This window comes from Molothrus ater, chromosome 20 (assembly GCF_012460135.2).
Source record: "Molothrus ater isolate BHLD 08-10-18 breed brown headed cowbird chromosome 20, BPBGC_Mater_1.1, whole genome shotgun sequence".
Classification (NCBI taxonomy): domain Eukaryota; kingdom Metazoa; phylum Chordata; class Aves; order Passeriformes; family Icteridae; genus Molothrus; species Molothrus ater.
In genome coordinates this window covers 9,895,115-9,918,564 of record NC_050497.2, presented here as the reverse complement: position 1 = coordinate 9,918,564, position 23,450 = coordinate 9,895,115, and the positions used below count along the sequence as shown (strand labels likewise).

Genomic DNA, 23,450 nt, shown 5'->3' with positions numbered 1-23,450 from the left:
CAGGTACTGGGATTTTGGGCCTCGAAATAATGCAAGACTTAGTGTTTATGTAAGGATGCTATTTTAGTGCAGGTAGTCCAAGGGAAGGGGGATGGCAGTCCAGAGGGAAAGGCAGCCAGAGCAGGCTGGGAGCCACTCTGAGTGCAGGGATGGAGAGGGAATGTCAGTGCTCCTGAGACCTGGGGCAGGCAGGGGGGTTCAGAGGAGGAGGCAGAGAAGTGCCCACGTGTTCAGCCTGATAACCAAACCAACCCTGGCTCCCAACAGGGCCAGGTGTGACCTGCTGGGGTTCTCCATTTCCAGCCCTCTGCTGCTCTGCAGCCTCCTCCTGAAAGCCTTGGTGACTTCAGGGAGCTCAGCATGTCCTCCCAGGGTGGATACCTATCCAAAGGAGAAGGAGCAATCTAGTTTGCTGTTGAGAATCTGGAGGAGCTGCATCTGCATGACTAACACCTGCTCTGTGTAAATGCTGCAGGGAGGGAACATCTCCTGGCTTCCACACTTGCCATCACACCTCATATGCATCTTGGGTGCTATCCTCCAGCTCTGTGTCTTGCCACTTCTCCTAGCCACCTACTAGGGAAATTAGCATTTCCTTTGCATATCCACAGCAGAGTCAGGAAGCTGGACTTGGCACCTTTATCTTTGAGCAAGCAGAATCCAAGCTAGAAGGAGGACTTGATCTCCATTTGCATTCAGAAGCAGCACTTGATCACAAACTGGAGCAGAATGACAATGGGGGGATGCTGAGTGTGCTGCTGGGTGCAGAGCAGGCTTCAGGACTCCTCTGCTAGGTGCAATCCATCTCTGTTCTCCTGCAGGGCTAAGAACTCTTGGTTAGCTCAAGCCCTGGGTGCAGCTGAACCTTTCTACACCTCAATGCCATGAACAGCCTTGCTATGTGCTGGTTTGAGACACTCAGGGACAGAAACAATCTGCTTTATTGCCAGGCAAGGAGACCTTTTCTCTGTAGCTGTTAATACTATCGATCTCCAGCAGTTCCACTTGAGCAAACATTTCTTACAGAAGTCCAGTGACTTAGAGCTGACCTCCAGGTGTGCACTGAAAGGATGAGCATTACCCAGATGTGCAGCCCTGAGCAGAGCCAGGCACAGCTCCCACACTGCTTCTCTCCAAGTGGGCCTTGCTTAGAAATTACTGAGTGCTAATAAAACTGCAGCTCCTAAATTTAAAGGGAAGTCTCTGGGTTCTCCTCAAATTGTCCATGAAATTTCACTCCAATTTGGAAACAAGACTGCTACTGTAAGAGAAAGAAAATTCAAGTCTAATTGTGTCATTTCCAAAACTCCAGAATATTAAGCAGTTCAAGGACTCTATTAGCCTCAGGGGAGCTACTGAGATTAGTGAATCACGATGAGGGAAAAGCCTGGGTTTAGATATGGAAATTATGGAAAAAGAGGGTTTTATGCTCTCAGTATTTATTGTCACTGAGGTCTTGTCACCAAAGCTGTACCAGAACATCACAGGCTTGTCTCTCCCTGCAGTGCTGTTCCCTGTGCCCCTGGGCTTGCAGTGGTGTCAGCAGGAGGTGTGAAGTGTGGACATCAATGCATCCTGCACTGCTCACACACAGGTCAGTGATTTACCCAGACAGAGCCCCCAGCCCACAGCCACCAGCTGGGATTCCAGGAACTGAGACAAGCAGGAGACCAGCACTGCCCTGGGGGGCAACAACATGACAATGGGAAATGTGCCTGGGATGGAAGTTTGTGCCCTGTAATCATTAACAGAGCAGCACAGGCTGCAGCAGGACTGAGCAGGTCCATGGAGCTGGGGGATCACTGACCCTTGAGTGCTCCATGAGCCCTGTGTGGCTCTGCAGCAGGGAAAGGACACTCAACAGGAGGCAGGTGATGTTTGAACCTGAAGGGTACCCGTGTGCCTTGCACTCTCCTGAGGCAGCTGTGACTGCCTCATCCTCACCACACTGCACCTGGCCTGAACACGTCCCTCTGCTCTTCTTCATCTGACAAAAATAATCTGATTTTTAGGAAGAAAAGCCTGGAGCTCAGAGGGTTTGGTGGGATTCCAGGGAGTACGTTGGACCTGGCTGTGCAGGGAACAGGGTGATTTGGGGCCCTGGCCTGGGGTGCTCCTTCAATGCACAGGGCCACATCCTGCCCTCCAGCACAGCTACCCAGGCAGGATCTCTGCAGCAGCAGGGACAGAAGGATGGAGGAAGTGGGAAGTGACTCAGGTGTCCTGAAAGCTGTCAGGCAGCTGCCAATTAGTCCAAACAACCCATCTGGTCCAGGGAAAAGACATTTAAATAATGTCTAATCACTGCTGCAGGAAAGAAAGAAAACCATTCCATAATGCCTTTAAAAAATCCCTGCTCGCTCATCAAAGCATCCTTCCTTCCAGGGAGCCATTCAAGACGTTTATGCTTTAGATTTATCACACTGTTATTTGGTCAAAACATGAAGTAGCTTGTCAAAGTACTATGTAAAGTAGCACAGATTCTTTCTGTCCTCAGGCCTCATTCATACAGAGCAAAAGCAGATTGAAGAAAGCGAGTGTAGAACCAAGCTATTGTTAGCAAATCTTATTTTCCTGGGCTGGATTTGCCTTTGTGGTCCCAGTCCCTCAGGGTCCCTCTGCTCAGAACACTGATCAGGGAAGTACAAAGGGCCCTGCATGTGACAAAATCAAGGCAGCACCCACAGGAGCACCCACTGCTGTGCCCTGGCTGCCTCCTGTGTCCAGCACAGCCTCCGCCTGAGAACAGAGCTCAGGCAAAGCATCAGGATCACGCTGTAGCCACAGGATGACTGTTTTCAGACTTTTCTCTGCACAGAGAGAGACTCATGGGACAGATTTAAGTGTTAGCATCTTCATGGGTTATTCTGTTTTGTTCCTGAAACACATCAGCCTGCTCTGGTGGACTTGTATTGGCTGGACAGGGAGGGTCTCTGCCCCAGCTCTGTGCCCCTGCAGCTGCCACTCAGATTTAGGCAGCTCCTTGTTACCAAGCCAATCCAATGTGCTCTCTGCACTCTGGTTACCTTCTCAATTACATTTTTACAGGCACCAACAAAGAAGCAGCTTTGAGTCGTGGCTGAGTGTTCTTCACCAGAATGTAATTTGAAAGCCATTATATTTCATCCCTGTAATACTCTACAACCAGTAACATAATTGGTGAAAAAGTCTCTTTATTTCAAACTAGATAAAAGCTTTGCAGAGATCTCATACTGTGATATTTTAGCTAGGGAAATTAAATGCTTCAGTAATATAATGATAATACTGTTAAAGCCACTTTATTTTACAATTAAAAGGTACCTGCTTCATTGCCAAGATTCAGCATCAGACAAAAAGATCTGTCTTGTTCTATTTAGCACTAACATTTTAATTTAGCTTTTAATTTAGCTTTTATCCATTTAAATGCTGCTTTTATTAGCCTTCAACTAAACTCCAATCCACCATGACTCTTATGCAAAACAGAATTAATGTGCCTGACTGGTTCCACCCCCTTGCTGGAGAAGCCAGGGGGTTCTGAGGGCTCTGAGGAAGGCAGAAAGGTCACTGTTGCCTGGAGATGACACATTTCACTGCCTGATCCCTCCACCCATCTGTTATCAACCCTGCACTGTGCACTCTGAACAGGGAGGAGGAACTGAAGCATCTCAGTCACCAGCCACTCCTCAAAAACTGGGTCATGAAATGTGGCTACCAAAAATGCCCTCAGCTGTCTTCTGGCACAGTGGCCTGTGTTCACAGCTTGACCAGTCCCACTCGTTTCAGCTCAGAGGTCAAGTGACAGAAGGTAACTCGTTATTCTGTGGCAGGAAGTCCAGAGGTGATTCAGGGTTGGAGATGAGCAGGGTGGAAATCTGCAGGAGTTTCTAAGTCAGTGGTGGGCAGCTCCATTGTACGGTGAGACCCCCCAAGCAGTGAGCAGAAGGTTGGATTCTTGTGTAATCTCAGAGGTGTTTTTTCCTCTCCTCCCACTCAAGACACACAGAGCATAGTCAGTTCTCCAGCACATCACACAATGCTGCCTAGAAACACTGTGCACCATGCCACTGCAGAAACAGCTCATTAAGAGCTTCTTCCCTTTGTTTTAAGATAATACAAACAGCAGAAAATGGGTAAAACAAGCTTGGGTTTGTCTGAGACAAGGCAGACTCAATTTTTCTAGAAAGCCAGCTTCCACATTTTAATGAGTCTTTTGTAAGGCTAGGAAAGCATGGAGCACACCAGAGCCTGTCAAGGTGACCAGGGAACACCTGCAGAGAGGCCCAAGGGGCTGCACCTGCAGGGCCCACCCTGCCTGGGGCTCATGGCAAGGGAGCTCAGGGAGAGCTTGTCCCAGCTGGTGTTTGGGCTAACCGGGGCTGCAGGGCAGCCTGGGAGGGACAGAGGCTGCAGAGCTCAGAGCAGGATGGGAGCAGGGTCGGGAGCAGTGCCTGGGAGGCTGCAGGACTCAGAGCAGGATGGGAGCAGGGTCAGGAGCAGTGCCTGGGAGGCTGCAGGGCTCAGAGCAGGATGGGAGCAGGGTGAGGAGCAGTGCCTGGGAGGCTGCAGAGCTCAGAGCAGGATGGGAGCAGGGTGAGGAGCAGTGCCTGGGAGGCTGCAGGACTCAGAGCAGGATGGGAGCAGGGTCGGGAGCAGTGCCTGGGAGGCTGCAGGACTCAGAGCAGGATGGGAGCAGGGTCAGGAGCAGTGCCTGGGAGGCTGCAGTCACCTTCTTTGCCTGGAGAAATGGATTCCTGCCAGACGTTCTGCCAGAGGGCTCAGCTCCCTCAGCATCCTGTGCTGCTGCTGCAGGTAAGACCCATCACGTGTCTGCCATCCCTCAGGGTGGGGTGGCATCCCTGTCATGCTTTATCTTCCTAAAGAGCAGAACACAGACTGGGGGAGCCAAACCTGGGGGCCATTTGCAGTGTGGAGCAGCAGAATGCTTGGCAGCAGAGCTGTGCAGTGACTGTGCTGGTTTCAGTGCTGCCTGCCCTGGGCTTCCTGGCAAGGCTCAGAGACCCTCAGAGCTCGTGGTGGGACTCCTGCCTCCTGGGAAGCCCAGCCTGATCCCAGCCCTGTGCAGGAGACTCTGCTAGAGATGCAACAAACAGAAAAACAAACTAATGAGGCATTAGGGCTAAACTTAGCTGCAATTAACATTTAATTACTATCCTGAAAACACTTGCTGTATTTTGCCAGGGCCTGGAAAGGTAAACCCAATTAGCTTAATCTTGTGTGGTAGGAACCTTAAAGTGGTTGAGATGCCTGGTCTCATGGATGGGACCCTGAGAGTAACTGGTGTTTCTGGAGCTGAGCAGCCCTGTGGGCTGATCATGTACTGCCTGTGGAAAGCTGCAGAGCCCTTCTTAGACCTCTGCTTTGGAGAGGAGTCAGAACTGACACCAGACATGCTGCAGAAGGTGCCAGAGCAAGTTTGTACATGCTTGTGTATATTGGTTTGGCTGCCACAGCCCTCTCCTGGAGGCCATGGGCTGTGTGTAACACTCAGCAGGGTAAACAACCCTTGCAGGGTTCTCCAGAGAGGCAAGGAAGGTATGTCTTAGTGTGGGGGAGAAGGAGGAAGAGATGCCTGTGTTTCACACTCTAACCTTGTCAGAACTGTCACTGTTTATCCTCCTGTAAATGCAAGGAAGGTGCATGGAGTTCTGAGAACTAAAGAAAGGTCCACCCCAGCAGTCTGAGGCTGCTGAAGTATTTTAGGATACTAGGCTTGTTGTCCGCCACAGCCCAGGGCTATCATTAGCTGAGCTCTGGATGCTCTTCCAAAGAGGCTGAAAGGGAAAACCCTCCAGGAACTGCAGCAGAACAAACTCCCACCCAACAACAACAGCTCCTGGTGGCAGCTACACAGCTCTGTACCCCAGGGCAAGTGCTCCAACTGCTCCAGCAGTTTGCACTTCCATGTTTGAGGCTGTGCCTCAGCTACAGCTGACCAAATACCTTCATTACAGAGGGAGAGGCTGCAGAGACTGACCAAGAAACCCAGCTGAGAGTTCAGCTTCTCTCTTTTTTTAGTTCTGATCACAGCTCCAGCTCAGATTAACATGAAACTGGCAGGAAAACATAGAGCATAGCTCTGAGCACAATAACCCAGGAAGGGCTTATAGGCAGAGTATGTCAGAGGAATCCATGCAGCAGTTTCTAGGTGAACTTTTGCCTGCCTGGGAAAACTGAGGGAGCTGTGTTCTAGAACAATCTCATGGACAAGCCCATGAAACATCTCTATCTCTGAAACCTGTCACACAGTATTAAATTAAACTGAGGGCTGAAGGCAGTCTTCCTGCCCTCTGCCATCTGTCCACCTGGTTCCTCTCCTTCTGTAGGAAGAGCAGATAAATCCCACTCATATTTGCTCCTGGACTGTTGGAATTTACAGCCTGGCAGGGCTTTAAGTGAGAGGTGCTGTGTGAGCCAGCCCAGCTCTGGGGCTGGGAGCTCTGGAGTGCACAGACAGGTTCCCTGCAGCTTCCCTGCTGCCTCTGCTTCACAAGTTTGTGCAGCAGGACTGTAACTTACTCATCCTGATTTAAATTGCTGTCATGTCACACTTCAACACCACCAGTTGATGCTTGGCAGTCAGTCTGACTTACAGTGTGGCTGGATTGCACCTCCTCACTCAAGTGCTGTGTGGAGAAACTGCAAAGAGCTGAGGCTCTGCTCAAAGATGGATGCAGCAAGAATGATCAGGATAAGAGGGAGGCTGAAGTGAGAACCCAGTTCTCATTCCAAGGAGAGCTCAGGCATTTCTCATGTATCCTGCACTAAGATTTATAAATGCTTCTGTTTCTCTGGCACACTGGCCTCTGGGGAAAATGGCTTCTCAATTAAATTAAGCCCAAGAAAAGTGGAGGTAACAGAAGACACATTACTCTGGATGCCTGCCTGTTTGCTCATCCTGGTGTTTGGATAGGCACAGCACCAGTTGGCTGTTCCCTTATAGAATGATTAAATAATCCAACATCTGGCTCCTTTCTCAGTGTCAATACCTGCACAGGTCCAAGCTAAACCTTCCAAACAGAATGGAATTTGTAGGCTTCAGAGATCCTTACGAGCAGACTCCACGGAAACTGATTCTGTGCCTTGAAGGTAGACAAAGAGAGTATCTTGGGGAATTGCTGGCAGCAGGCTGTCTGTGGGGGTGACAGGCTTTGTCACTCACTCCTACTGTGTCCTGGTACAGCTCAGCACTCAAAATAGCAGCACTAGGCCTGCTCAGCTGGCTGTGAAATGCTGGACTGAGGGTGACCTTCTCCTCTGGTCAGTGCTGGCTCTGGGGAATGCATGCAGGACGTGTGGTGATGTTAACCCTGAACTTGAAGCCATCCATTCCCTGGCTAAGATTTTCCTAACAACCTCAGCAGCTTCAAGGAAGTGGTTTGTGTTTTACAAAACCCATCTTCACATTAACTACCGCTTGAATTGTGAGGAGGAAAGATCTTGATTTGTACATAAACTCCCTGGAGTGCTGAGGAGGCTCCAGTACCTGCAGAGGGATCCACTCCAGCAGAAGGCAGCTCCACCAGAGCGCTGACAGAGCACTGGAGCTGCCAGACACCCAGGCCTGGATGGCCTGGGGCAGCTGCAGGCAGCAGATGCTGCTCCCTGGGAGGTGGGGGAACACCTGCCCGGGGTGCTTGGAGCTCTGAGATGAATTGGAGTCTCCTGAGCAGGCCCTCGCTGTGCCTGTCAGGGTCCAGTGTATTTATCCAAGCTGCAAACCCATTTCATCACCTCCCCTGCCAGGGCAAGAGGTAGAGGGATTAGCGTGAACTCTGATCATATAATAACAACATGGCAGCTGTAGGCAGCTAATAATCCACTGGGAGGATTAGCAAACTTAAAGTTGTCTAGCTCTGCATAATGGAAAGCTAAGAACAGCAGCTTCCCTGTTCTACCTACTGCATTTGCATTCTCTCCAGTGGAAGCATAGAACATGATGAGACAAGGCTTTCCAGTCTGTTATGAAATGGGATCTAATGTGTGACTAATGGAGTATTGCTGGCAATTCTACAAGCATCCATTCAGCCCAGAATATGGGTTTAAGCTTTACTAAGAGACTGCACCTCAAATACCTACTGCCAAAGAGCAGGTCACGATTTCAGCAGGCTGATGCTAAAACTTGTTATTTGAGGCTGTCTGGGAGTAATGTCCTGAAGTCTGCAGGCACAGTGCTCTGCTCGCACATGGAGAATCCCACTGATCCAAAATCCTGGTATCATTCACGTGTGACTGGCAAAAGAGCCCAGTACAAAATGCAGAACAGGGGTTTTGGAGCAGACTCATCACCTGGTGCTGCTCTCCTTAGGACCCTCTCAGGACATCTGGAGTCCTCAGCAGCTGGAAGCTTTTCCCCCAAGGCAGTTTTGGCACTTGTGTCAATTTACTGACGAGTAACCAGAGCAAGCAGCTCTGACACAGCCTGGGAAAGAGAGCTGTGACTCCTCATCCTCCTCCCTGCTCGCTCTGGAGCAGCACAAGCAGTGAGTAAGAGCCCTCCTGAGCCGTGGGCTGGCTCCAACAGCACCAGGATGGCTCCCACTCCTCCCATGGCACAGGGAGAACAGGGAATGCTCTGCTGGGGCTTGTACTGCACAACTTTTCTCTTCTGCTCCAGTGGAGAATTCCAGTGGAACACTGGAGTGCACAAAGGATGAAAGCTTCACCACGACATGCCCCTGCCAACACTTGGCAGGGCTGTGGGACCTTACTCACTCTTGCACTGCAAACAGGCACTGCCACTCACAATAACATAGGAACAAAATACTCATTTCCCCCAAGAGCTTCTTCCACTATTTCCTCCCAGTTGTAACTGGTGCTGCTGAGAGTCCATGGGAAAAAACTCTGGTACAGACAAGGCCTCTGCATGCAAATGAATGCTACATAAATAACCCCCATCTTCCCTCAGTTCCTAGGTTGGGTACTCTGTGCACCAGAATTCTCTTCAAAGACCTCCCAGTTCATTCTTTATGCTCTAATTAAGGATCAGTGCCAATTAACTATCTTCAATAGAGGAGCATCTTCCGCTCAGCAGCCAGGAAGTGTCTGAATAAGATCCTGCTGTACAATGTGCACATGAAAAGGGAAGCCCTCCCTTTTTGGAATAGGCTTCCAAGATTAAAAACTCAGTATAGATTACTGCATGCCTACTTTAAAAATCCTGTGTGACAAGATTAAGTGACGGCACCCAGGAATGCAGAATGGGTTTTTCACATGTTTCTTGTGGTACTCAAGGATGCTATTGCACTGCCAAGGCTCTGAGCTAGGTACCACTGTGGCAATAGCAGGTGTGAAAACAGAATGTGACACTTTATTTTGAGTGATATTAAAATACTGTTTGCTTTTTCTTACAAGGGTGTCATAGATCAGCAGAAGTGCAGTGTCAAATCTGATGATAAATATTGATTGAGATGAAAAATTGCCAATAATTATCCCAGCACCTGAACTGCCCAGGTAGTCCTCACCTATTGCTTTTACTTCCTACAGATATTCACCTGTTCCATAAATAACCAGGCAATTTAGACTGCTGCTGAACTGTGTTCTGAGCAAGAGCTGTGCTAATAGTCTGAGCAGGCAAAGGGAGGGGAATGTCATTTCTAAGCTTGGCTGGAGATGAATACATCAGCTCCCCAGCCAGTTACAGGCTAAGTTTAAAAAACACTATTCTAAAGGAAAATTAGATGGTTAAACAGTGTGGGGGAAGGGGGGGAAATAGGATAATCCCTTCAAAGCTTTAAATGGAAGATTCTCAAACTTGCTTCAGCTGATGTGAGACATATGAACAGCCTCAGAATTAAGACCCCTGCAAAATTTCAGCCAGACACAACAGCTGCACTGCCTTTTGGGGGAGATGCACTTGAACTGGTTATACACGAAGCAGATGTAAGCCACCCAACCCTGCTAATCACAGCTAAATCTGGGGACCATTCACAGGCTGCTCTGCAGAATAAAGGGGCAGAGCAGGAAGAGAGCAGCCTTGGTGATGAGAAACAGGAACTGTAAAACTGTACTGGAGCATGGGGAAAGCAGCAAATTATTCTAGGAGCAGCAGAATCCACAGTCTAGTCAGATGGGATTTACATCAATCACACCTGTCAGGGCACTGATATTTCAATATATAACACAATATATTTGGAACTGTCAAGGAACTCAAGTGCTTTGGTGAAGCACATTGTGTCCAGCTTATTCTTCACGCACACAAAATTCCAAACAGGCTAAATAAATCTCTTTGGTTCAAGGAGAAGCCCCATGGCTGCTCAGCACAGGAGAGGGGGTTACACTTGAGTTTTGATAACAGATCTCTTTACAGAGAGCACAGGATGGGCCTATGCTAAGATGCCTTGAGAATTTCTGGGGAAGCTTGTTGTAAACCTGACTGGGCTGAGATTTGAGCTCCAGATAGGAAGGGCTGGAGGGGATGTGGAGCAGTAGATTGCAACCAAGTCACTCTGGGGAGTGCAAGCTTTAACCCTGTGTGGGCTCAGCTGCTCTGAACTCACCCGGATCCTCCTCATGGCTGCCACGATCTCCACGCGGCTGTTGGGCCTGGGCACGTCCAAGCTCCCGATGTACTGAAAGACACAACGTGAGATGGCTGGGCTGTAATGCACACCTTCATGGGGGGCTTCTTCAAAACAGACAGCATTCCTCCTGTATTTACTCCCTCCTTGCCTGGACTCCTTTGAGCCACGACAGGATAGGAATATCTGCTGTAGATAATGTTATCAAGTTGGGGATTTCTGAGATTGGGGGATTTCTGAGGCTCTGACCTCATTCAGGTTCTGGATGTGCCTTTACCAGTGCTCTGCAGGATGATGTCTGCTGCTAATTGAGTCATGATCCTGTGAGTCTGAAAATGGGACTGTCTATCCTTTGTTCCTCCTTACTACACCTGCTCAAAACTGAAAGCACACAAGAGCTGTAAAGCTTCCAGGATGTGCAGCAAACACCTTTCCTGGGACAGCCTTGTGATTCTAGCTTAAGTTTTCAGTCTGGACCATGTTAACTCTTGATACTGCTGTCCCTGCTTGGTTGGACCAGCTCAGCTGTCTGCAGAATCCTGGCAAACCCACCCAAATCTGTATCCTACAACCCTGCTTAGGGGAGCTGCAGCCCTAACCAAACTGCTTGGGGTTGGGTGTCTGCATTCCAGTGTCTGCACCAGTCCTAGCAGGGTCCCTTACTGGGGTCTGAGACATGGCAGATGGCAGGATCCCATCACCTCCAGCTCCAGCCCTGCACCACAGCTCCAGCTCCTCGAGCTGGCTGCCCGTTCTCCTGACAAGGAATGGCAGCACACTGCCCGTGCTCCACGGGGTATCACGGAACACCCAGGGGCAGCTTCCTGCTGCTGCATTTGTCCCTCCTGTGCTGCTGTTCTCTCCCCTCGTGTGCCAAAGCAGAACCTGCTGGTGCAGCCGTTGGCAGGAGGCAGCAGCTGCTGCCCGGTGGCACCGGGGGTGGCACACGGTGACAGCACATGGTGGTGGCACACATGGCACAGCACGGCTGCACAGGAGTGCCCTGTGCTGCCAAGGGGAGGAGGTGCAGAGCTGCCAGCTCAGCCTTGGCAATGAGGAAATGTGTGGTGTCCTGCACAGTCATGGGGAGCAAAGGCTGCTGATGCTGTGGAGTGCTGCGGCTCAGCTCTGAGGGAAGCCCTGCACGCCCAGGGCACGTTGGGGAGGACAGGGAGAATGTCACAGAGTGAGAGGGTGATGACAGCATGTGCTGGGAGTGGCCCTGGCAGCTGAGGGCAGCTGCTGGATTTGGTGCTGCTGGGGCCCAGTGGGGTCCATCAGCTCCCCCAGGGAAACACAGCCCATCTCTGCTGTCAGTGGTGGGGACTGAGGGCAGTTCACAGAGTTTAGTGACCCTCCCAGGAGCATTGGTTCATGAACTTGTCTGGTTTTTAGTGTGTGGTTACAAACTGTTGGTTTTTTGGAAGTTGTTCCCTTGTGGAGAGGAAAAGGAGCAGCTAATCAGGAGGCCCCTGCAAACATTCAGAGTGATATTATATATGTGAACAGGAACAAAATAATTCCCCAGAACAGCCCCATAGGTTTGCTGTTACTGACAGTTCTGGATTTATTTCTCCACTGTACCGCTTGCAGATTGCAATGGGTTTTATCTTGTAAAATGTCTGCTTAAAAGGGCTTTCAGAGATGAGCTCTCCTGGCTCAGTCTTTAGTGCTCTTTCTCCTGCTTTGAAATAAACACCACAAGCAATCTGAAAGGTCATCTGGCTTTGCTGCTGCTTCTGTAAATGCCTTTGCAAATGGCACTTTTAAGAGCAGTTAAGTTCATCTATAGCATTTGGTAAACCACCGGAGAACCAAGCTCAGAGCACGAGAGCTTGAGGGCAGCGGGGAGGGGAGCAGCAGAGCCAGGGCTTCCCTCTGGGCTGGTGGGGAGGGCAGAGCTGTGTTGCTGTGATCTGTGGCCTCTTTGGTGTGCAGATCTCCCTCCCTGCTCTGCTGGCTGTCAGGACAGTCACTGGTAATCCAGATGAGCTCCTTGCAGCTGGCTGGCCTTTTGTCTGCCAGCAGCAGAGCTGCAGTGAGGAACAGGCCATGCTCCTAATGACAAATTAATTGGGGCAAGAGGACAGATGGGACTGCTGAGCTGGAGGAGATTCTTTCAAACTCCCTGCTCTGGTCTGGCTGCAGAGTTTGGGTACCTGTGCTCCCACACAGAGCCATGAAACTCATGAAACAGCACACAAAGCTCTGCCCAAACAAGCAGCTCCCAGAGCTGACCTCCTGAAGATTACAGGGGGAGGAAGGCAGTTTGGCATGTGGAGATTAGAGAGGGAGTGTGGTCAGTAAGATTGCCTGGTGCCAGACACCTGCAGCCAGCTGCAGCCTTGTCATTGTCAGCGTGGCAACTGACTGATGTGCCCACAATGAGCAGCATAATTGGAAGAGACAGACTGTAAAGCAGAACTGAGCAAGCATGTTACTAAGGTAATGCAAACCCCATCCCAGACCCACACATCCTAACAGGGTGTTATCCACTCGCCAGCTCTGGATGCCTGGAGCTGTCAATCTGAAAAGCCAGTTTCACTCAGTTAAAGGTACAGTTGCTACCCATCTTTTAAAAATCAAATTAAGAATTTTTCTTCTCCTCAGCACAGTCTGCAGCACAGAAAATGCTAATTTAAATAGAGAAATCACAGATTAAATGTTTTCTTCCCTAAGGAAGATAAATTTTTTAAAATACATGATTAGCTGTCTATTCAGATTCATCCTGTATCCTGCTTAAATCTTACAGCTCTTTCAGCAGGAAAACCAAGAGGCACAAAATCCGTATTTCAAAGCTTTATTGGAATGTATATGCCCCTTCTTTCCAGCTCAGGAGACAGCAGGCGTGAATTCAATTTCTAATCTGTGTTAGGCCACCTGCAAAGAGGGGAAGGGAGCCTGTGAGTTGCTCCAGCAAAATGCAATTCTTCTTGTCAGCTGAATTATAAACCCGTTCCCCATGCTGTCTACAGAATGCCAATTCCAATGGAGTCACTTTCTGAGAGTGCTGCTGTGCTGCCAGGCTGCTCTTCACGATCAATACGGAATTTCTGATAATATCAGTATTTCTTTCTGATGCCTGAAGGCCGCAGACCTTGTCTGGTCCAGCTTTTCATGCAGGGAAGGGGTCAGCTGTAGTAAGGCACTATTATCTGAGCGGCCCAAAGCAGTCTGCTGGTTTCCAAGGGAATAGGGAGCTGTCCCCCCGCCGTGGCAGGACAGGACAGGAATTGGATCGGGCAGGGATGAGCACCTGGGACAGCATCCACGGTGCTGTCAAGAGGGGTCATTCCAGAGCAGTTCCCAAATGCAGGACCAAGGCAGCGTCTAAGGATTACACAGCTGCAAAAACACTAGGAAAAGAGCAAGAACCTGTTTGATTGCGCTCATTAAATGTAAGGCTCTCATAGCCGATTGCTGTTTTCTTTAGACTCCCCCAGCGTGGCCCAGGGGCACTTGCAGAGCTGAAGAGCAGCCGCGGCAGGGCTGGGGGGGCACGGCTGGACAGCAGCGGAGCGCAGCCCGCGGGGACCCCGCGCCCGCAGAGACCCGCAGCGCCCCCTCTGCAGCGGCCGGAGCGGGGGAGCCTCCCGGGCTCGGCTGCCAGGGCCCCGGGGCTCGGGGCTGCGGCCGGCGGGGCCCGCTGTGCTCCCCGGCCCGGGGGCTGCGGGGGGAGCGCGCCCGGGGCTCACCTTGGCCTGGAAGTGGATGCCGTGCTGGAAGGCCTCCTCGTTGTGCAGCGGGACGCGGGAGTCGCAGCCATCGTCCACCAGGTTGTACCGGTTCTTCACCGGCATGGCGGCGGGCGGGCGGCCGCCTCAGCCCGCGGCCCCGCCGGGCATCGCGGCCGGCAGCGCCCGCCCCGCCGAGCCCCGGGCGCCGTGCGGGGCTGCGGGCGCCAGAGCCCGGCCGCGTTTTGAATGAGCGTCCGCGGGAGCGAGCGGGGCCCCGGCCCCGGCGCGGCGCCATTGGCCCGAAGTTCCCTCATGTGATGCGGGGGGCGGTGGAGCCGCCCGGCCCTGCCCGGCCGCCCCGCCCCGGCCCCGCCGCCGGTACCGGCTGCAGCGCTCGGGATGCTCCGCTGGACGGACGCGAGGGTGATGAGGGGTCTGGGGCATCTCCGTTATGGGGGGACGCTGCGGGAGCTGGGCCTGGTTAGTCTGGAGAAGACTGAGAGGGGATCCCATCAAATCTCCTTACAAATATCTCCAAGGGCTGTTCTGAATGAGTGGTCACCTACGTTATGTGTGTCTCATATCAATATCACAGCTCTGTTGGAAATTAGCACAGGCTCTCTCTCAGAATCCTGACGCACAGTCGGTACTCACTGTGTCCCTCAGGATCCTGTGATACTCTCAGGATTTGTGGCACCCCGTGTGCTCACGGTGTTCTTTCCTCCCAGCTTTGTCTTGGTGACAAGGCGCTGCCAGGCCCAGGTGAGCCCTGCAGATGCCCCTCTGGGACACCTGGCACACCTGAGCATTACATTCCTCAGTAGGTACCAGCACAGGGAAGGGATGAGGTGTGCACAGCTGTGATGGCAAGGCCTAAGGTTTGTCTTCCTGACTCTTAGTACAGCCACACTCCATTTACAGGGATGATCAGAAATGTGAATTGTGTAGAATCCAACGGGTGGAGGGTTACCACCCATGTGCACCAATGGATCTCATCTGTGTTCCCTCAAATTAATTTTTGAGTCTTAAAAGTAACTCCCGGCCAGGTGTTTGAATGTTTTTGGACACCACCTTTTATATGGCTTTTGCATTAGCAAAAAAGAAAAGTTTAACCACAGGCAGACAGTGCACAGTTCCCAGTATCCATCTCAGGAGCGTGATCACCCTGAGCTTCTTGGCATTTCTGAGTACTTGCAGGTCAGCGGGAGATGGGCAAGAGCCAAGAATCCTGAAACTTATAATTAAGAGAGGGAGAAAAAACCCAAGGAATTAATATTGGTTCACAGACTATGACCCTACATGTTCAAATATTTTGAGGTATTAGCAGCTCTTTCTCGGGAGGGTTCTGTGGTCAGCCTTCTGTTTTTGTGAAGTTTTTCTGTTTCCAGACAGACTTCTTTTCTTCCAATCTATAGCACTGCATTATCTTCTCATTTAAATATTCACAAGTTTATGCTCATCCCACTTTCATACAGCATAACTCAATATGGGTTTTGTCAGTTGGTTTCTGTCCAAGATGCTCCTCTAGATACACATATCGCCTGCAGATGCATTGGTTTAGTTCTTTGTTGGGGATTTTTTGTGTGGTCTGTGCTGATGTTTAATGTGTACTTACATGTACTAACATTTCATGGCACTTTTCTTATCTTGTGCATATCTTGATCAAAAAAATATTTGTTGACCTGAATGAATAACCTAGATTTTGTGTGCAAATGTCCTTGGACTGATTGAGCAATGTTCAGGTCTTTGGTTCTCCTAAGCCCAAGGAGGAGGAGATGCCACCCAGTCAGGCTATGTTCATGCTTCCTTTGATGCTAACGCCAGCAAAGCTCAACTCATATGGGGAAAAACCTAACACAGCCACTGGTGAGTGTCTGCATTGATTCTGCAATACTGCATTTCAGCTGAGGCGTGCAGGAACCTGCCATCGTGCTGAGCTGCTCAAAGCTTCTCCTCATTACCCTCCCATTGCCACAAGAGCATTCCTATGTACGTGGGAGCATATGGACTTCACTTGGGATGGTTAAATTTTTAAATCTCATAGAAAGACCAGGATGAAATAACAAGAATGGTCTTTTTAATTCCATTCTGGTGCTCTCCAGTATCCCGCAGATTATAAAATCCTTTGGGTAGGAGGAAAGAAATATCTCATGGGAATCCTGAGAAAAAGAAGGCAACTGTTATTTAATAAAGCTTGCAGTGCCAGTTTCTGTTAGATCACAATTGAATGGAGGTGTTTAATACTCCCTGTTCATGAACTTCTGTGAACTTTTCATAGGGCTTAAATCTCCTGATGTTAATGGTTTGGATCTGTGTTTGAGAATTGAGTTTGAAGGCTGCTAAACTTAAAAAGCCATTAATTTTCTAGTTTGTTTGTTGGGCAAAGAAAATTCTTTGACTCCACTGGAAGTAAGAAAGCTGTATGCCTTTTCTTCTGGACAATGAAACTGGGCAAATATGTGGAATGAAGCCTTTACACGGGACATCGTCATGGATTTAGTATAAACAAACCCTGAGTAGCACTGAACAGTTGGCCAAACCTCATGGTGGGTGTTTGCATCACATGGAGGTACTGAGAGAGTTATTCCTTTGATGTGCAAAGCACTCACAGAAAGTCCTGATTCTCTGAACACAGTAGGAGTGAAGCCCCAAGACAGCTTCTTGGCTCGGATCCGCAACTGTTTTTGCAGGGACCAGGTTTGTATCAGCTTTCTTTCTCGGGCACAGGCTCCCAAGATTTCCTTCCTTCTCTTTCTCTCACATGGGTGCACATTCTTGCCTGCCCCAGGACTCTGCATGAAGTCCCTCTTCTGACATAGCTTCATCTTTTGAGGAGACCTCGAAGGTGGTGTAAATGGGTGGTGGGTGTTACATGCAGGGTGTTCTTTAATCAGTCCTTGGTTGGTTTGTAGGGAAGGGAGCTTTTGCTCCTCTCTGATCCTGTCAGATTTTTCCAAAGCCACCTTCACAGATAGAGGATGGAGGAGACCTGGTCTTGATGCCATGGAATTTTCCTCCTTTCTGCTAACCCTTTTAAGCACTTATTTCTGCACAGCAGAGGTGCAGATATTTTGAATGACAAATAAGATGTGACATAGGAAGAGCAACCAGACAAACATCCAGTAATGGCAGACAAAACCTCTTTTACAGGAGAGCCCTTCCATATCACACATAAGAGCTGTGAGGTCTGTGCATGCTTACTGTCCTAGGAGATCTGGGTTTGTCATGCCACTTTATCAACATTATTAATATGTACTTGTGCTGGTGCAATTTTTGGAGTAAAGCTCTAAAGTGTACTAACACACTAGCAGACTTGCTAGAAATGCTGCTGTGGGATGAAATGTGGGGGCAAGGACAGATAGACCAGCTGCTGTTGACTAAGCTGTGTGATGTTACCCCCGATGCATTGGGGATTTCAAGAATACTGAGAAAACTCCTAAACAAAATCTTTGAGTCTGCTGAGCTGCCCCATGAAGGGAACTCAGAGGTGACATGTGGAACTGATGGTTTCAGCCCCCTCAGCGAGTGTCACACGTGTCTCTGCGAGCACAGGGGCTGCTTGGTGGGATGATTACAGCAGGTTTGTGTTGCTCAAGAAGAAGCAGAAGCTCCATGTCAGGGCGGTTCAGCTCTGCGGCGTGGCCAGGCAATGTGCCCGTCAGGACTGCAAGCCTCTTTCATGCATGGCCAGCTCCAAAGGGCTGTGCAGCAGGACTTGGCAACCAAAAATGTCATCTACAATTATGCATATTTTCATCATCTTCTATCATGCAAATCCCCCCACCCCAAATATGCAGCAAATGTTTTGTTTGCATATGTAGGTCAACCACAAATCTTCTGTGGTTGAACATAAACATGGGCAGCACGGAGTGATGTATGTGGATTTAAATCCAGGCTGAAGCATAAGCCCACCACAGACGTTTTCCAAGTGGAGTCTGCTTGCTAGATTTGTTTTCTTCTGACTTTTCATTTTATAGAGCATTGCTTTCTCATGGATTTGTGAAAGAACAACTGACAGGAGATAGCATCGTTGCAAAAGGAATTATTAACTTCAGACACAGATGGATAGTTCTTCATGAGTAACTTTTTTTTTAACAATAGCTTAAGGAATGTGTTCTTTTTCAAAAGGGTACACTGAAGTATTTATGCAAATTTGCATTTGGCAGGAGGCCAGTTTAATATGATATTTTAAAAAGATGGTATGTTCTTTTTGCAAATTACATGCTACTTTGTTTTTCTTATCTTGGCTGTCTTTAAAAAAGAAAAGCATAGAAAAGAATACAGTTATTGACCTTATGATGCTACATAAAAGCTAAAAATGTTGATCCCAACTTGGAAACAAAAATGCTTACTAGAGGAAGGGAAATATATTAGTAAAGAAAAATGTTACTTGTTAACCTCATAAGCTTGACATGTTCACATGCCCAACTCACGAATTCCATATACCACAGGTTGCAGTACAGTCCCTCAGTGTGAGCTGCTGGGATCTGCATGGTGGCATGATGGAAAACTGTTCAGGTTGCTGCATCTGTAAAACTGCTTTATTCCTGGATTCCTCCTTGGACCTGGCACTTACCTGTGCACACACAGGCATCAGGGAAGTGGTGATTTTGGGTAAATGAGAGTGAAGTTGTTAGTCTGAGAGATGAGTGTCCAATCAAACAGGATCCTTCCCCACTCCCATTAAATTAGGCCAGTGCCTCTGCTGTCTTTGATATCCTGAATTTAATTAATGAAAGCATAGGGAGATTATAGTTCTCCTGGATGGAATCCACATTCTTGTTCACTTATTATCACAAGATAGTAACAGTCTGTTCTTATCAACAACTCCCTCTGAGCAAGGGTCTCAGGAAACAGCCTTGTGTTTAAGAGTGCCCTGTAACTAAATTTCCCCTCTCCTCACAGGGGACAGATGATCTCAAGTTCCCCATTTCTCTCCTGCTGCTGGACCCAGCTTGCTGTACTCAGCAGGATTCTCCTCCTGCATTACCCTGTGCCTCATTGCTGCCCACCTTGCTGTACCTGACTGCCACGTGCAGCCTGACCCCACGCTGCACACTGCAGCCCATCCCTGTTTATCCCAGCAGGAAATGAGGGTTTTATTCACACCACACAGGCAAACCAGGTATGGGATCTATTACAGCTTCTCTGGTAGAGGAGCAACTAGTCTGTTATTAGCCTGTAAGAAATGTGGATATATGATAATTAGATATAAAAATATTTCCCCTTTGCAATAATTTTGTTTGGTATTTCCCATGCTCCAATGTCTCTTAATGCTTTCTTAATGCTTTGGCCCATCTTAACTCTCTCCCTGGCTTTCTTTCAGCATTGCTGACATTGGTGAGGATAAATTTCTGGGTTAAAAATATTCATCTAGGAGCCTGGCAGTAAAATAAGAGACAGTCAGAGTCAGGTCACTGCTTTAAATCACACTCCAACATCTCTGTATTGCTTTTCTTACAACTGAATTTTTATGCCAGTGTTGAACATAAGCAAAATATTAATTTTTCTTTCCAATTTGTACCTGCCCATGGAAGAGGTTTGGAATGAGATCATCTATAAGGTTCCTCCCAGCCCAAACCTTTCTGTGATCTGGTGGTGATGGTGAAACCAAGGATGTGCCTTCACTGATGGACATGGAAAAGACACCACCCAGACAGCTCATCCTGCCAACATTACCAGCCCCCCTGAGCTCCTGCTGGAACATGGAAACATTCCCAAGATTTTAATTAAACACTGCCACAGCTATAAAAAAGGAATGTACATCTTTTAATAGCAACATGAGAGCACCCAAGAGCGAGCTACCTGACCTCGGCCTTCCTGGTCCCTTCACGTTGCAAGACACCACTCTATTTAATTAATTAATTTGTTTATCGTTGCCTGCAAGGGTAAATGATGGAAGATTGGTGAGGCACTAAAAAAATAAGCATCTTGACACGACCTTGTTCTATTATCTCGCAGCTAACTGGCAGTGCCAACTTTTTCTGCATTTACTTAAATTTTGCTGTAGTCTAAATAATTTCTGCTGCGATCCTGTTTCAGTCCTGTTCCAGATCAAGACTCTGGTGATCGCTCCTTGACACAGAACCCCGATTATTCCCGTTTTTCCCCCGATCCCGGCTCCCGGCCGGATTTCCCAGGGCGCAGCGCCACCGCCTGCCCGCAGCCCCACGTTCATAAACCCGGGTTGTGCTCCGCAGCCGCTTCACCGACACGTTCTGCATTTCACCGCCTCACAACCGTACCGTGAGGGATTAATGTGCTATAGAGTCACGGTTCTGGAGTGCTTTGGGTGGGAAGGGACGTTAAAGTTTATATAGTTCCAACCCCCTGCCCTAGGCAGGGAACCTTCCAGCTTGCTCAGGTTGGTCACGGAGCTGCTGTTAAGGTTATTAATTCCATTGCTGTGATCCAGAAACCGGTTTCCTATTTTCCTGCCGTGCCTGAGAGAGTTCAAACTCCGCAGATGGGCTCTCCCAGCACCGAAGCAGCTGAACCTGAAGGGTCCATGGCAACACCCTTTGTGAGAGGCAGCGCTTTGTAACGGCGGCCCGAGCCCCGTCTGACATGAGAAGCTCTCGGGCGCACGGTAAGGAGCGGACCGAGCGCCGGAGCCGCCCGGGCGGTTCGGTGGCGAAGGGCACGGCGGACACCGCGCCCGCCCCACAGCCCGGCCTGAGGCAGTGCCTCGCCCGCTTCCAACATGGCGGCCCCGCCCGCCCCGGAGGCCATTTCGGGCTGCGCGGGGCGGGGCCTGTGCCCGGTCCCAAAATGGCGGCGGCGGCGTCAGTGCCTCACGGCGGCGGGGCGGGGCTAGCGGGTCACCGGCCGCGCCGCTGCCATGGCAACGGGCGGGGAGCGGGGGCGGGATGGAGCCGGCGGGGATGGAGCCGGCCGGGCTGGGGACGGGGACAGAGGGGACAGAACCGGCGGGGACAGGGACAGGGACGGGGACAGAGGAGATACAACCGGCGGGGATGGGGACAGAGACAATGGAGCCGGTCGGGCTGGGGACAGGGACAGAGGGGACAGAACCGGCGGGGACAGAACTGACGGGGACAGAGGGGATAGAACCGGCGGGGATGGGGACGGAGGGGATAGAACAGGCGGGGATGGGGACAGAGGCAGTGGAGCCGGCCGGGCTGGAACCGGCCGGGCTGCGGACGGCGGGGACGGGGACAGAGGGGATAGAACCGGCGGGGAAGGGGACGGAGGGAATAGAGCTGGCCGGGCTGGAACCGGCCGGGTTGGGGATAGCGGAAATGGAGCCGGCCGGGCTGGAACCGGCGGAGATGGAGCCGGCCCGCGAGGCGGAGGAGCCCCCGGGGTCCCCGGCCCTGCCCGCTGAGGCCCCGCAGGGCGGCCCGCCCGCCGCGGCGCTCTCGAGGGAAGGGGCGCTGCCCGGCCGGGAACGGGACCGGGAGCAGGAGCGGGGCCGGCGCGGGGCCGGAGCGCCGGGCTCGGCCGGGCGGGCGGCGCGGGGCAGGGCCCGGCGGGCCCCGGGCCGCCGCAGCGGGGCCGAGAGCGCCCGGCGGCCCGGGGTCACGGTGGACAGCTCCAAGGCCAAGACCTCCCTGGAGGCGCTGAAAATCAGCCTGCGGCAGCTCCGCTGGAAGGAGGTGAGCGCTCGCCAGCGGGACCGTGCGGGGCCGCGTCCCCATCCCTGCCCCTGCTCCGGCCTAGCGCCGGTCCTGCCCACACTGGCCTCCCTTGTCTCGGGTCTGCCCCCGGCAAAGCCTTCCTCCATTCTCCTCCTCCTCCTCCTCCGTGCCTCCTGAGGGCCGCTGCAGCCGGGGGTCTCCCGGCTGTGCCCCCCGACCCTCGGGCTCTTTCTACCCAGATGCCGGGTCCGGAACTGATTGGGTTCATGATCACGACTGGCACGGCCAGTTATGCAAGCCAGAACAGGGGTAATCGGGTATTGCGCTTCCCAGGTTAAACTGATCGGGGAAAGGGCAAGACAGAGCCCCGCTCCCCCGGGAAGCGATTGACGCGTTGTGTGGATTTGCATTTCTTCCCTCCCACCTCCCTCAGGGCAGCGCAGGAAGCTCTGGCCCGGCAGAGCCGCTGCCCTTGTGAACGAGGCGTGTCGGACCGCACGATGTATGAATGCTGATAATGCACACATAACGGGCTTTAGCCTGCTAATTTACTTTATGTAGAGCAGCTATAGCTGTTTTTTTCTCCTGCTGCTCGAGTCATGTGTTTTCTCATGGCTTTGTGAGGATTTCTGTGACTGCCAGTATGTGCTGAACTGGAATCAGGACAGTAGGGGAACTGGCATAGAACTGATGCTTTGCAACTCCTTGTTTAAATCCTGGAGAGATTTCTTAGATATATCTTACTATAGATGGTGAATTGTTCTGCAACTGTAAAGATTTTCTTTACCTAACAACTTTATAAATGGCTTTATAGAAGTTGAGATGGCTTCTAGGAGCTTTGTGTAAGAAAAAGGGTACTTGTAGTCCATTTGTAAGAGGGAAGTTGGAGGGAAAGGAGGAATAAAACCCGAGGATGAGCTGTTTCTCACGTGCAGAGCTAGGACAGAGCTGTGTGATCTCTGACCTGCAGCTACTCCACTTTACAAAGCTGCCTGTGGGATTCCCACTTACAAGATTATATTTTTGTCCACCTGATGCCTATTAAGCAAAATCTGTACAGACTTGGGGTAGACAGTATATTCTCTGCTGTTCCTAACCTCAGAGTTAAATACTGCAAATTTATTTTCTGGAGGACTGAGTGGCAGTAAATGTTTTCCATGTTTATTCATAATGTCCTGCATACCTAATCCCACAAGGATACGTATGCTCCGTGTCAGGAAGAGTGGTGCTTTCTCCTTCTCTGACTTCATAAAATTCTATTTCAGTATTTTTGTTATTTAAATCCAGTGGCAGGATTTCAAAACCGCTTTGCACCAGCGCCCCAGTTCTCAACTCCTGCTTGTACAGCAAAATAGTAACAACATACCAGAGCCCTGAAATTCAAACCTGCTACAATTACCTCTCTTAGCCCTCAGTGCACCTGTGGGGTGTCTGTCAGCAGCCTTGCTCCATGTTTTATGCAGTGACATGCAGAGCAGGGGCACTTCATACTTAATTTCTTTGTTTTTTAGGGTTGAGTTTTATGTTCTGAGGGCGGGGAGCCATTCCAGAGAGGGTTTCTGGATCACTAATATCAGTTAGCCTTGCAGATTGTGCTGGGAATGAGCCACACTTAGTGGAAATTTTGTCTTTATAGTTTCCTGAGACTTCACTGT

At 50.4% G+C, this 23,450-nt stretch overlaps 2 protein-coding genes across 2 annotated transcripts in view; one reads left to right on the top strand and one right to left on the bottom strand.

The window, feature by feature from the left end:
• The window catches only part of LOC118693471 (carboxyl-terminal PDZ ligand of neuronal nitric oxide synthase protein-like), a 28,600-nt gene extending 14,208 nt beyond the window's left edge, over positions 1–14,392 (bottom strand). Inside the window, exons 1-2 of the mRNA XM_036394108.2 lie at positions 14,213–14,392; positions 10,497–10,568 (exon numbers count right to left, since the gene is read on the bottom strand). Of these exons, the coding sequence (XP_036250001.1) occupies positions 10,497–10,568; positions 14,213–14,317 (177 nt within the window). The 5' untranslated portion in view covers positions 14,318–14,392. The remainder of the gene's footprint in view (positions 1–10,496; positions 10,569–14,212) is intronic.
• Positions 14,393–21,394: 7,002 nt separating this feature from the next.
• TTLL11 (tubulin tyrosine ligase like 11) overlaps positions 21,395–23,450 on the top strand; it is a 34,889-nt gene continuing 32,833 nt past the window's right edge. The window contains 1 exon segment of the mRNA XM_036393893.2: positions 21,395–21,813. Coding sequence (XP_036249786.1) covers positions 21,457–21,813 — 357 coding nt within the window. The 5' untranslated portion in view covers positions 21,395–21,456.